Source organism: Emydura macquarii, unplaced genomic scaffold, assembly GCF_026122565.2.
Source record: "Emydura macquarii macquarii isolate MOO-44397 ecotype Brisbane River unplaced genomic scaffold, CSIRO-AGI_Emac_v2 contig_1635, whole genome shotgun sequence".
NCBI lineage: Eukaryota > Metazoa > Chordata > Testudines > Chelidae > Emydura > Emydura macquarii.
The window spans coordinates 20,565-33,479 of record NW_027131772.1 but is presented as its reverse complement, the minus strand read 5'-3'; the positions used below and the strand labels follow the sequence as shown (position 1 = coordinate 33,479).

The window sequence follows — 12,915 nt, the reverse complement described above, 5'->3', positions numbered from 1 at the left end:
GAAACCCGCATTCAAATCCATTCTTCACAGAAAGTAGAGGGGGCACTGAACTGTGGGCCCCAAATCCAAGGTGAGAGCTCTAGCTACTGGTCAACAGTTCCATGGGGAACAAAGTGGGGAACAAAATGCCTCAAGTGTCTAATGCCAGGAGAGTGCTCATAGTTGACGTGCATGAATGGAAATAGATGCCTAAGACACTTTGAATGGCAGAAGTTCGGCCACCCCTCTGTGCTCAGCATTTCCTATTATGGGAGCACATCAGAGCACCAGTCATGATCAGGACCCCATTTGTGCAAGGCACTGTATGTTCTTATTTTATTAGATATAATACGGTAGAACCTAGGAGCCTCAGATGTGGGCCAGGACCCCACTACACTAGACACTGTACATTACTGTTTATTGGTTGTATAATGGTAGCACCTAGATGCCCCAGAAATGGACCAGGACCCCTTGTGCTAGGCGCTGTACATTGTCAGTTATTAGGTGTATTACGGTAGTATCCAAGTATCCCAGCACAAGGAGCCATCCAGATGCAGAACCAACTTAACCCTTCCCTCTAGCACCCCAGAACATGGTTGATACCAGGCTGGCACAGCACCAGTCTGGGACACCAGATGTGTGCCAGTTACTCAGAGCAGCTCCTGCCCCATGGTGAGACCTGTGTAGCTCTGTCATTACAGGCCCTCGTACCAGCCTGGAACATGGAGGAGTTGCCACATGCGGCACACCAGCCCATCTGGGTACGGCAGATGTTCCCAAGGGGCAGGGCTGCCAGCTCTCCTGATAGCTGGAGCTGGGCTCCAAGCTCCAGTGGATGAAGTCCTGCAACTGGAAAAATCCAAACAGGAGGGAAACAGCCAGCCCTTGTGATTCCAAAGGAAAGCTTGAAAATGTGACTTGCGTTCTCCTTAAAACATGCAGAAGGGACATTTCAGTGCTGTGCATCATCCAGGAGTGTGGGAGTCCTTGATTCAATTTCTGATCCACACCCAACTACCTGTGACACCCTCAATAAGGGATTCAGGCTCGCGCTCTGCCTCAGTTTCCCTATCGGTAGAATGGGTTGAGTGGCTGGGAACGTTTCTGCCCTAAAATGCCAAGGCATCAAATGAGTTTAAAACTTCCTGGCTTGATGTGTTCGAAACCCTTTTGAAAATGAACATGTTTAGAGTTTATAAGCAATAATGAACACGTTAGAATTTTTTGTTAAAGAAATATTTCAACTGACCCAAATCAAAATAGGTTTGGTTTTCTTTTCTTAAGTGGCAACATTTTGCAGGATTTTGGGGACAGGGAAACTTTTAAATCTTGAACAGTCGCATGGGATGGGAAAATCGTCCCCTTCCCCACCCTAACTAGGGTAACTGGATGTTTCGATATTATCAGGATCATCTCAAGATTATTCTACGTACCCAACTATGCCCCACCCCTCCTGAAAAACAATTGCCCTGATTTTCCACACTTGCAATTTGGTCTCCCTAACCCTAACAAAGGGAGCAACAGAGTGTGCAAGGATAAATGCATTAAAGAGCATGAGGTGCCCAGATACCATGGTGATGGGGGCCAGAGAAAGATCTAATGAACAGATTGAAACCGGAAGACAAATTAAGAGAATCCAAGGCTTATTTTAAAAAAACACAATCGCACTATCTAGTCCAGAATCAAACCCTGAAAGAGGAAGTTTGATAGTGCCAGCCACTAATTTGCTTGTAATCACAAACTGTGATCATTCCTGTTATTCCAGTCCCTTATTGAATCCTGTGATGGTTTTGGTTTCAACAGCTTTCTGTGGCAGTGAGTTCCACAGTTCAATTACACCCTGCCTGAAAAATACAAGTTCTTGTATCAGCTTTGATCTCATAAAGTCGTTGGGTGTGTCTACACTGCAATTCAAAACGTGCGGCATCAAGTATCAGATCTTGGATCGATGGACTTGGGCTCACAGGTCATGGGCTGCTGGGCTAGAAATAGCAGAATAGATGTTCCCGCTCAGGATGGAGCACAGGCTCTGAGACACCCACCATTCCTGTGTGGTGTTTCCTATCCCGGCTCTGTTTGGCCCACAGCCTGTAACCTTTCAGCCAGCCATAGCCATACCATGGGCCTTTCATAGCAATGTAGATGTACTCATAAATTCTAAGGCCAGATGGGACTTTGACATCGTCTCTTTTGGCCTCCTGTATAACACGTGTCGGAGAAATTCTCCCGCTCCCCCCTGTATTGAGTCCAATCACTTGCCAGCATTTTCCCAAAAGGGCAGCCGGTCCGCATTGGAAGCCATTAATGACGGCAAATCCATCAGGGAACAGTTAATCAACCCGCACTGGGAAAAAATGGTGTCTCGTTCCTCACTGGAACGTGTCTGCCTTTAATTTCCAGCCACTGGTTCTTGTGCTCTTTCATTCACGAGCCCGTCAACACCCAGGATTTCCTCACCATGAAGATACGTACACAGCGTGAGCGAGCCACCTCTGGCTTTTCTCTGTGATCAACGAAGCAGATCAAACTCTTAGTCGCACACTGCACAGGCCAGGTCTGCGCTAAAAAGTTAGGTTGACCCGGCTACATCGCTCAGAGGGTGGGCAGAGGTCTCAGCCCGGGCTCCATCCAAAAATCCAGACCTGAGTGATGTAGTGAAGCCCACCTAACCCCTGGTGTAGACAGCACTAGGTGATATGTAAGCAGGGGGAATGTTATTGTGGGGAACTTTCCTGGCTCTCACACGACCCCGGTGCAGCTGGCTAGCAAAAGAATCTGAGTCCCTGCTCCCGCTCTCTACCCAGAGGCCCACCTGACCTCAAGGGCTCCCCTTCCGCTGTCCTGTGTGGTGGGGTCCCCGTAACCCCGACAAGGCGGGGCCCAGGATTCCTGGGGCTCAACCCCCAATCCTGCCGTGGTTCCTTAGGGCAGGGGCTAGGGGGTCCCCACCGTGGGGGGCCTAACTCTGCTCTGGGCGCATCCCTGACCCGCTGATCACTGCACACCGCAAAGCAACACCACGTGTTACACAAACAGCAACCAAACATCACATAAATCATAAGAAAAGCGCAGGGGGTTAAAGGAAACACCCAGCACTGCCCCCGGCCCGGGGCCCCCCACACAGCGTCTGTGGGGTGTGAGGGGGGTTCACAGTCTGTGTCACACCTCGCAGGCCCCTGCCCAGGCCTGGCCGTGCTGCAGGAACACACAGTCAGACACTGGCTCTGGCAGTGGCCACCCAGCCCCGGTGCTAGGGGGCAGGGCCCTTCTGCCCTGCCTCAGTCCCCCTGTCGGGGCCACCATCCCCCTCTGAGTCCCCTCTGCCCAGGGTCCCCCTCATTCTGCCCAGCCGCTCACTCACCGCACCTGGCTCCGGCCCCGGCCCCGGCCCCTGCCCGGCCTGGCCCAGCTCAGCACAGCTCAGCTCAGCTCCCTGGGCCTCTCCATCGGCCTCCAGCCGCCGGCTGCTCTGTCCTTAGTTCGGCCCAGGCAGGCCCAGGCCCAGGCAGCTCCAGCTCACACGGAGGACGGGACTCCCCCCACTCTTCCGGCTCCCTCATTGGCCGGCCCGCCCTGTCAATCAGGCTGACCTGAGCTGGCCTCTCTCCCCTGGCCCTGGGGGCTGTGTCCATCTCAGGGCCCTGCTCCCTCCAGAGCTGCCAGCCCAACACACCCGCTCAGTTCCAGTGCGGGGCTAACACACCCCTCAGACGGCAGAATTCTCCGTCCACCCAGCTCCTGCCTCTCGGGGAGGTGGATTGGATATGCCAATGCGCCAATCTGTTGCTGTAGTGTTTCAAGTGAGGACAAGCCCTCAGGCCCTTCCTCCCCCCAGCTTTCATGGCTCTTCTCTGGCCCCCTCGCCGATTTCTGCACCCCCTTGTTCTGGTGGCAGCAGACAGAGCGGAAGGCTCAGGGAGTCGCTTTCGGCAATGGAGAAGGCGCCGTTCCCAGGCTAATTCCTGCCGGGTGCCCCTGCGAAGGAGAGAGGCGGGAACAAAGGCTGCCTTGCTCCCACAGCTCCACAAAACCTGACCTACCGGAGCCAGGAGTGTGAGGGTGGAGGGAGGCACCTGGTTGCCGACATGTGGGGCAGCTCCCCAGACGTGGCAATCACTTATTGACTCACAAGGAACAGCCCATTTCCCCGGCATATAAAGTGTCCCACCCCAGAGGAAGGATCCCTGACTTTGTCCAAGACACAACTGCCTGAGACTCTTCCGCTCCCAGGTGCCACAAGCAGGAGCTACAGGTGAAGCAGGGACAGTCCAGCCCTGGTTGTCAGGAAGCCTGACTGGGTGGGGGGTCATGCGGCAGGGTGGGAAGGAGATGGCTGCGGTTTGGGGAGCGACGTAGAGTGATGGCTTGGGGCATTGTCCTGTTACTGGACTGATTATGGGGTACCAGGGGGCATCACTCTGTCATTGGGGTGATTCTGGGATACCAGGGGGCATTGCTTTGTTGTTGGGGGATTATGGGGAGACTTGGGGCATCTCTCTGTTTTGGAGTGACAATGGTGTGACATAGGGACACTGCTATGTTATCTGGGGGATTATGGGGCATGGCACAGGGCATTCAGTATCGACAGAGGGCTTGGCTGTTCAGCTGCTCAGCTGGTACTCGGAAGACATGACTTCTAATCTCTGGTCTGCCGCTGCCGCCCTGTATGGCCTTGACCCAATCACTTAGTCTCTCTCTGCCTCAGTTTCCCCATCTGTACAATGGGCCTTACCTCCCCAAGGAGTTGTGAGATTAAATACGATAAAGATTATGAGATGCTCAGACGCTACCGTGATTGGGACCAGATCAGTGCCTTAAATCTATTCATTTCTTTGTTAGTAGACTGGTTACGGGAATTCGCCTGCATCTGTTATTGGGGTGACACGTTAGAAGCGGAGCTAGGAGGAGAGGGTTGGGCTCAGTGCAGCGCATGGAAATCTTTTTCATCTGGATTGAAGTTCCCCCCTCAACAGATCAGATCTTTTCATGGAAAATGCCCCTGGGGGAGAGTGGGCCTGCACTATTTGAAACCTGGGAAGTGGGCGGGTACAAACCCGACCACTGCTAAAGGCCCCTCCCTCAGCCTAAGTGGAGGAGTCATTGAGCCCGGGCTACAACTAATTACAGGGGACAACTAATGAAGAAAACCAGGAAGGGGCATGGGGTGTCACAGGTTTAAATGAAGGGAACCGGAAAGGGACACCGAGCAGAGAACCCCAGACAGCGCCCACTGCCCCTGCAAGATGTCAAGGGAGCCAGCGGACACTGCCCAGAGGAACTCTGCCGGGAGGCGAGAGTGCACAAGGGAACAGAAGTAGGCCCCACAGTCGCAGAGCGCCCCCCCTGCCAACCTCCTCACCCTGGTCTTGTAGATGGCCATTTTGGCCAGGGCGAGGAGAAGGTTGACGAGGAGGTCCTGTAACATGTTGCTGCGGCCTTCCTCGGAGCTGGGCCTGAGGAAGGGTCGCAATGCCCCCCGCTGGACAGAACCAGGCCCTGCAGGCCAAGCCACCCGGAAGCAGAGAGGCGGAGCCAGGGCCAGGGAGGCAAGTATAAAAGGCCGGCCCAGCAGCTCAGTCAGGGGGAAGCTGCTGCTGGAGGCAGATGTGTCTTCCCAGAGGCTGTGGACTAGGCTTGACCCAGGCCCTGTGGCTGTTTGGCGCAACTGCCCCACCAACCGGAGCCTCCAAAGCTTGCCCGGATTGCCGGGCCCGTGTGACTGGAGGGGGCTGCCGGGCCCTGGGAGCTGGGAGTAGCTACCTGAGCCCGCTGGGTGGGAGAAACCCCCTGAGGCTGGCCCTGACCTGCAGGAGCTGCCTGATGTGGAGGACCCACCGAAGTGGACCGAACCTCGTGGACCAAAGGAACCCCTGGGGCCCTGTGACCTGGAAGACTGAGCCAGTCATCATGTTGCGGCTGGATCCCCGCTGATTCAGTGTCAAAATTCTTTGCCACTGATAGGGCCCTGAGCTGGGACGCAGTGGAGTCGGGTGAGCCTGCGTCCCCCTTCCCTCCTTCCCTAACCTCTCTGGGAGTGCTTGGCGTCCTCTACACTGCTGGCCAGAGGACCCTGAGCTTTGCCAGCCCCGCTTGACTAAGGCCGGGGGCTATAGACCACTATACATGCCCTGCCCACTTGAGGGCCAGGGGGCTATTGATTATTGCCAGCCCTGCCCAGCTTGAGGGCTGGGGGCTGCAACCCGCTTATGTGCCCCACCCGCTTGAGGGACAGGGGCTGTTGACTCCTTGACCAGCCCTGCCCGGCTTGAGGGCCAGGGGCTGTAGACTATACCTGCCACGCCTACTTGAAGACCAGGGCCAACAGACTACTCGTCTGCCCCACCTTGCCTGGGGGGCCGGGGGGGCCAGACTACTCACCACCCCCCCACACCCTGTTTGAGGGCCGGGGGCCATAGGACCTTGGCACTTTCCAGCCCTGCTTGCGAGCCGGAGGCTAAAGACTCCATTTCCTGCCCCGCCCAGTCTGAGGGCCAGGGGCAATAAACTACTGGCCCACCCCGCCTGTTGGAAGGCCGGAGAGCTACAGACCCCTTACAAGCCCTGCCCTACGTGTGGGCCAGGGGGCTATAGACTGGCAGAGAAGCCCTCCCTGCCTGGGGGCCACCGCTACAGACTCATAAGCAGGGAGCTTATTCTTCTAGAGAAAGTCGCTGCGGCCTTCCTCAGAGCCTGGGCCCAAGGAAGGGTCGCAACACTGCTGGCTGGACCGTGCCACCAGCCTACAGGGCTTCCATTGCCATCAGACTATTACAGTACATTTATCCTCCCCCCTGTACGGCAGGGCTCTCCTCCTCATGGTACAGTCAGGATAGCTGAGGCACAGAGAAACTGCTTGCTTATGGGAGTCTGGGAAAGAGCCTGGCTTCCTTAAATCCCAAGTCAGCACCTTATTTGCGAGGCCATCCATCCTCCTCAAGACATCTATGCCCAGCGATTCCTTTTCAATATCTTTCAGTGCAGTAACGACAGCGAAGACTCCTACCGTATCCATCACCACAACCACCATGGAGCTGCTGATCATCGCAATGCTCGTGGTTGGGGCAGCAGGTAGGAAAAAAAAAGTCACGAGAGAAACCAAAGTTGGGTTGGGTGAGAAGGTTCTGCAATTTCAGGACAGGAAAGTCTTCGAGACGTTGCTAAAGGTGGGCGGCTGGTTATGAAAAGTCACCTTCCTGGCAGTCCCATTATTGATTCCACAGTGCCCGTCACTAAGGTTGCGAAAGGGAATTAATATATTCAGTCCTCGTGTCTGATTATTCTCTATTATTTGTAGAGCAGGCAGGGAGCCATGATTCACAATCTGTGTTCATCTCAAATCAGGGCAAAAGGAAAGAATGTTGACATTTCCCACAAAATGAAATGTTTTTTGGGGGGAAAAAAAAAACTTTTTCACCGAGATTTCGATGACTTTAAATTTAAAGCATGTATAAAAATATATAAATTTTGTAACATAATATTAATTCTTTAAAGAAAAACATGTGAACAAAAAATTATTTATGTAAGACAGATCAAAATGGCCTTTCTGGATAATGTCCAATGCTCTGGTCAGACTGCCTATCTCATGAAACGCCATGCACCACTTGGTGAGGAGACGCTAGTGCATCAAGGGAGTCTCGGGCTGTGAGGCATCATGGGAGGTGGAGTTTCATTGTGGAGCCCAACCCCTACAAGAGACCGCTTTGCTTTGATCTTGTTTTTTTTTTTTTTTTTAAACGAATTTTCATCACAATCAACACGTTCCCATGGAAATTTTTGACTTTCACAAAATGACATTTTCCAATAGAAAAATGTTCCACCCTAAAATGCTTGACAGCTTTAATTATGTGTGTTGTGGTAGAGCCAGGAAACCCTAGTCACTGACCAACCCCCTATTCTATTGAGCATGTGTAAATTCTGATTTCTGGAGGCTTTTAATTTGACCAAATCTGGATGAATTTTCGGGGAACAGCGCAGGGCACCTTCCGGACTCAAGGGCTATTTCTTTGCAAAATTTCAAGTTCCTGCTGCCAAGGCACGAGAGCGCTTCAAAAAGTGGTTGGAGAACGATTTGAACATTGTTAAAATGACCTATCGTTCCCTGTCCTCTTTCTTGGAAATCGTTGAATGGAATCTTTCCAAAGCACGCATCAGGAAGTCAAATCATTGCGGGATGATGCATTGGCCAAGATCTGAAATGTGACCCACTAAGGCCATGCTCCAGAAACCAAATCCAAGGTTGACTTCCACATCAACATTCTCAGCTGGTGTGTCACCTCACATGTGGGATATGTGACTACATGCTACCGCAGAGGAAGAGACAGTGGAGTCCATGATGCATGCTCTACACTCTGGATGGAAAAAGCATTTCATGCCTAAACAGATAAACCTTCAGTGGCAGAAAACGTTCTCCTCCAAGGGAAGTGTGTTAAGCTTCCATTTATCCTCAGGGAAAAGAACAAACAAAAATTCCAGGATTTTAAAGTTCATTCATGAAGGACACATGGGTATGGGAAGTTGCAAAAGGAACGAGCAAATTTAACTCAATGGTGAGTGTATGTAATAGATCAGTGGTTCTCAACCAGGGTACATGTACCCCTGGCGGTACACAGAGGTCTTCCAAGGGGTACATCAATGCATCTAGATATTTGCCTAATTTTACAACAGGCTACATAAAAAGCACTAGCAAAGTCAGTACAAACTAAAATTTCATACAGACAATGAGTTGTTTCTATTGCTCTATATACTGTGAAAATTTCATAGTGATGCATCTGACAAAGTGGGTTGCAGCCCACGAAAGCTTATGCCCACAGAAATTTGATAGTCTTTATGGTGCTACCGGACTCTCTAAAATTTCATACAGACAATGAGTTGAAATTTTTTGGGGAGAAAATTTTTTTCCATGTTGAAACAGTGAGAAAAAAAATTGAAATAATTGGATTTCCTACAATCCGGAAAATCTGCATCCTTCCCTGCTCCAGACCTGATCCTTGGTAGAAGAGATGATCAAAAGATCATAGTAGGACTGAAAGGGGCCTCCTCATGTCCAGTGCCTGTTACAGGAGGCAACTCTGTCGAATAAACATATGGAGTTCCATCTTCAAACTAATGAGTATTTTTGCCCCCCACTCCTGTTCCACAACCCCCTCCTCCCATAATTAGTAACCATCTTCTCATTCTCAGCCTAGTTTTATCCATGGCCACTTTATCCCCATTTGTTCTTGTGCCAACGTTGCCTCTAGCTCTTTCCACCGATGCATTTACAGAGAGCCATCAGATCCCTTTTCAGCCTTTGTTTTAGGTTAAACAAGCCGAGCTCTTTCTGCCTCCCCTTGTAAGATTGGCACTTCGTCTCGCTAATCATCCTAGCACCCTTCTCTACAACTGTTCCAGTTGGAATTTCTCTTTCTGGAACATGGGTGACCAGAATTGGAAGTTTTCCCAGGGACATTGTGTCCCGATCATGGCCGGAAATACCTCGTCAGGTCCATCCTCGGATCGCCTTGTTCTTTTGCACAGCTGGGTGCGAGTAACAGCTCATGGTCATCCTGCCACCGGCTACTCTGTACGGCCATGGCTGATGGTCACTCCACTTACTGCGGACGCTTTCTCTCCATTGCAGCATCAGAGGGAGAGGAACCGCGGATCATTGGGGGGGGACCCTGCTCTATCGGCTCACGGCCCTACCAGGTGGCTCTCCTAAAGAATGGTCGAATCTACTGTGGTGGGAGCCTGATAGACCGGAAGTGGGTGCTCACTGCTGCCCACTGCAGCAAACGGATCGGGTAAGTCAAAGCAGGGGTGAAGGGAGAGAGTGTGCTGCATGGGGATAACCCCTGGTGTCCCTTTGGTGTCCCCCATCCATGCCCAAGCCTCCTGCTGCACCTCCACCAGCCCTTAGCCCCAGCCTCAGGTGGGCCAGGCAGCCACAGCCCTGGAGAGCCAGAGTGGGCCGGGCAGCCACCTCCACCCCAATCTGCCGTTGCCAGGCCCATGCCAGCAGGATGCAGCAGGAAGGGGCAAAGTGTGGACGGGGCCACGCCTGACTGTCAGGAAGCTAGGAAGAAAGCAAGTAAGCTAGGAAGTTAGGAAGCAGGGAAGCTAGGAAGCAAGGAAGCTAGGAACCTAGGAAGCAGGGAAGTTAGGAAGCAAAGAAGAAAACAAGCAAGCTAGGAAGCAAACTATGAAGCTAGGAAGCTACGAAGCAAGCAAGGAAGCTAGGAAGGAAGCAAAGCCTTCCCTGACCCTATATACCCGGCGCCCATGCATGATATGTATATGAACTGGGCCTGAAAAATAACCGGACCAACCATAAAGTGCATGAGACAATGTAAAATGGAGGACGCATGCATCAGAATAGGGCTAAACATGCATACAAGATACCAATACTTGTATAATTGTATGGATTTGGGATATGGCCCGTACCCATCCCTTACACGTGAGTCTGATCAACTCTATGGAGTTTAAGTGGAGGCCAAGAAAGAAATAAGATTGGATGATTGGAGATCAGAACTGAGTTCTTGTGGAACCAAGCTGATGAGGTCTTGGAGGCTACGTCAACACTGAAAACTCTATGATTGGCCCAACTCTAGTTGAATAGCCATCTATTGATCTTTTCCTGTGGCCTCTCTCCAAGTAGCTCACTGCAGGTGCGTCTGGGGGATTATAATCTACGGGTGAAAGAATCCACAGAGCAGAGACGAAGAATCCTCAATTACTTTGTGCACCCTCAGTATAACCTCAAGCCCCGTGACAACGATTTCATGCTTCTGGAGTTGGATGAGCCCGCTCAACTCAACAACCACGTGAACACAATCAGCCTGCCTACCAGTTGTCCCGCTCCTGGAAGACAATGCAGCGTGTCAGGATGGGGCACCATTAGTTCACCCCAAAGTATGAAGTGCCTGGGTGTACATGGGAGGGGCTAAGGTTCGGCTCAATTTGGGGATGGGAGTGGAAGGTCTTTAAGGAAACCTCGTTAACAGGCTGTCAAAGGTCTTTGGCTTTTCCTGGGGGAAATTTTCCAACTGAAACAATTTTTGGTGAAAAATGCAGCTTCAACATCACCAAATGTCCTGCCAATTCGTGACAATTTCACAAAATTGTTCATTTCAGAAATAATGTTCTGAAAAAAATCAAAACTTTGCATTTTGAAAACACAATGAGTCACAATGGCTTGATTTTTTTTTTCTGTTCAGAACATTTCCTTTTGAAATTATCCTTCCTTTTGTTTTTAAACAATTTTAAAATGTTAAAAACACACTTCATATGACAAAGAAATATTATACTAGAACATAAAACACTGGATCTAAATGAAACCATTAGTTTGACCTGAAATTAGGTTGGGTTTTATTTTTCTGGCTTCTCCATTGAATCATCAAAAGTTTCCTTTCATGGAAAAGAAATGGAGCCAGATCCCAGCTGATGTCAGTCATCCATAGCTCCATTTCAGTCAATGGGTCCAGATCCTCAGCTGGGGTCAGTCGGCCAGGGCTCCATTGGAGTTAGTGGATCTATGCCAGTTTACACCAGTGGAGGGTCTTACACGTCTCTTGCACCTTGTACCCTACTCATGAACTCTTGTTTTTCTGTCATTGCCCAGAGAAGTTCCCAGCCATCCTGCAGTGCGCAAATGTTTATACCATCAACCAGGCCTCGTGCCAGGAAAGTTATGGAGGCATAATCACGGACAACATGCTGTGTGCTGGCGTGCCACAGGGCGGCATAGACTCATGCCATGTAAGGAGGCCTCCTGGAGATCAGGGCAGGTGCAGCTGTGACTGAGTTCCTGGGTGTCAGAGCTCACCCCGCTCAATACTCTCGCTTTGTACTCTGATCATCCCCCACTGCCCCTAAATCCTTCTCGGCATGCTGCTGGGGGGCAGGTGTCACTCAGCCCCCGGCCCCAGCCAGCCTTCATGCCCCATGGAAGAGCAGCCAATCGGCCCTTCATCTGCACCTAGCCAAACTGCCGAGCTTCCCTTACCGTATGGCCACCTCCTGGGCCTGACCGCCAGCACAGGTGTGACCACTTGAATCCATTGCTGCTCTTTAAACCTTTCCTGTCCATCTGTGTGTGTGTGTGTGTGTGTGTGTGTGTGTCCCTGTTGCCCCTGATCTGTGTGTGTGTGTGTGTGTGTGTGTGTGAGCACACGTGTGTGTGGCTGGCATTTGATGATGGCTCTCTGTTGTCTCCACAGGGTGACTCTGGTGGCCCACTGGTCTGCAATGGAAAGCTGCAGGGCGTCGTCTCCTGGGGAATGTCCGTCTGTGCCTTGGAGGGACAGCCCGGGGTCTACGCCAGTGTCTGCAAAGTTATCCAGTGGGTGAGGAGCACCATAGGGAAGGGGTACACCGGATTGAACTGAGAGCTCACAGCATGTCACGCCTGCTGCAATAAACCACCACACACTCCCTAGCCATCCCTCCCCTCACCTCGCTGCGGCCCTTGGGGGTGCTGAATGGGGTGAGGGGAGCTGGCCCAGGTGGGATTGGGACAGGGAACAGCCCAAAGCAGCAAACAGTTACAAGCCAGGCCTGACACAATCCTGACATTGTATTAAAAATGTGTGACTGAATCAACCCGAAGATTGTGAGCTTGCTTTAAAAATCACGAGATCGGTGTAAAAATTACAAGGCTGCTGCTTTACAAATCATGACATTGGCTTAAAATGGGGGAGATTGGCTTAAAAACCGTGAGGCAGCCAGACGTTCACAAGATTGGTTTAAAAATCAGGAGGTTGAACTATAAAATCGTGAGACTTGATTTAGAATCGCGGGATCAGCTTGAAAACCACGAGACTGCTTTTAAAAGCGTGCGATCAGCCTGACGACGGGGAGACCAGTTTAAAAACCGCGAGACTGGTTTTCAAACACCATAAATAGCACACAGGCCTTTGATCTGGTCTCGTGGATTGATACGCGTGGCTGAGTGGCTTT

At 51.4% G+C, this 12,915-nt stretch overlaps 1 protein-coding gene across 1 annotated transcript; it reads left to right on the top strand.

Moving 5' to 3' along the window:
- The first annotated feature begins 7,004 nt into the window (after nucleotides 1-7,004).
- Nucleotides 7,005-12,540, top strand: LOC137157936 (trypsin-like). Its single transcript, XM_067555356.1, has 6 exons — nucleotides 7,005-7,047; nucleotides 7,589-7,597; nucleotides 9,599-9,761; nucleotides 10,616-10,869; nucleotides 11,579-11,715; nucleotides 12,177-12,540. The coding sequence occupies exons 1-6, from the start codon at nucleotides 7,005-7,007 to the stop codon at nucleotides 12,342-12,344; spliced, it is 774 nt and encodes a 257-aa protein (XP_067411457.1). The 3' UTR covers nucleotides 12,345-12,540.
- The last annotated feature ends 375 nt before the right edge of the window (nucleotides 12,541-12,915 follow it).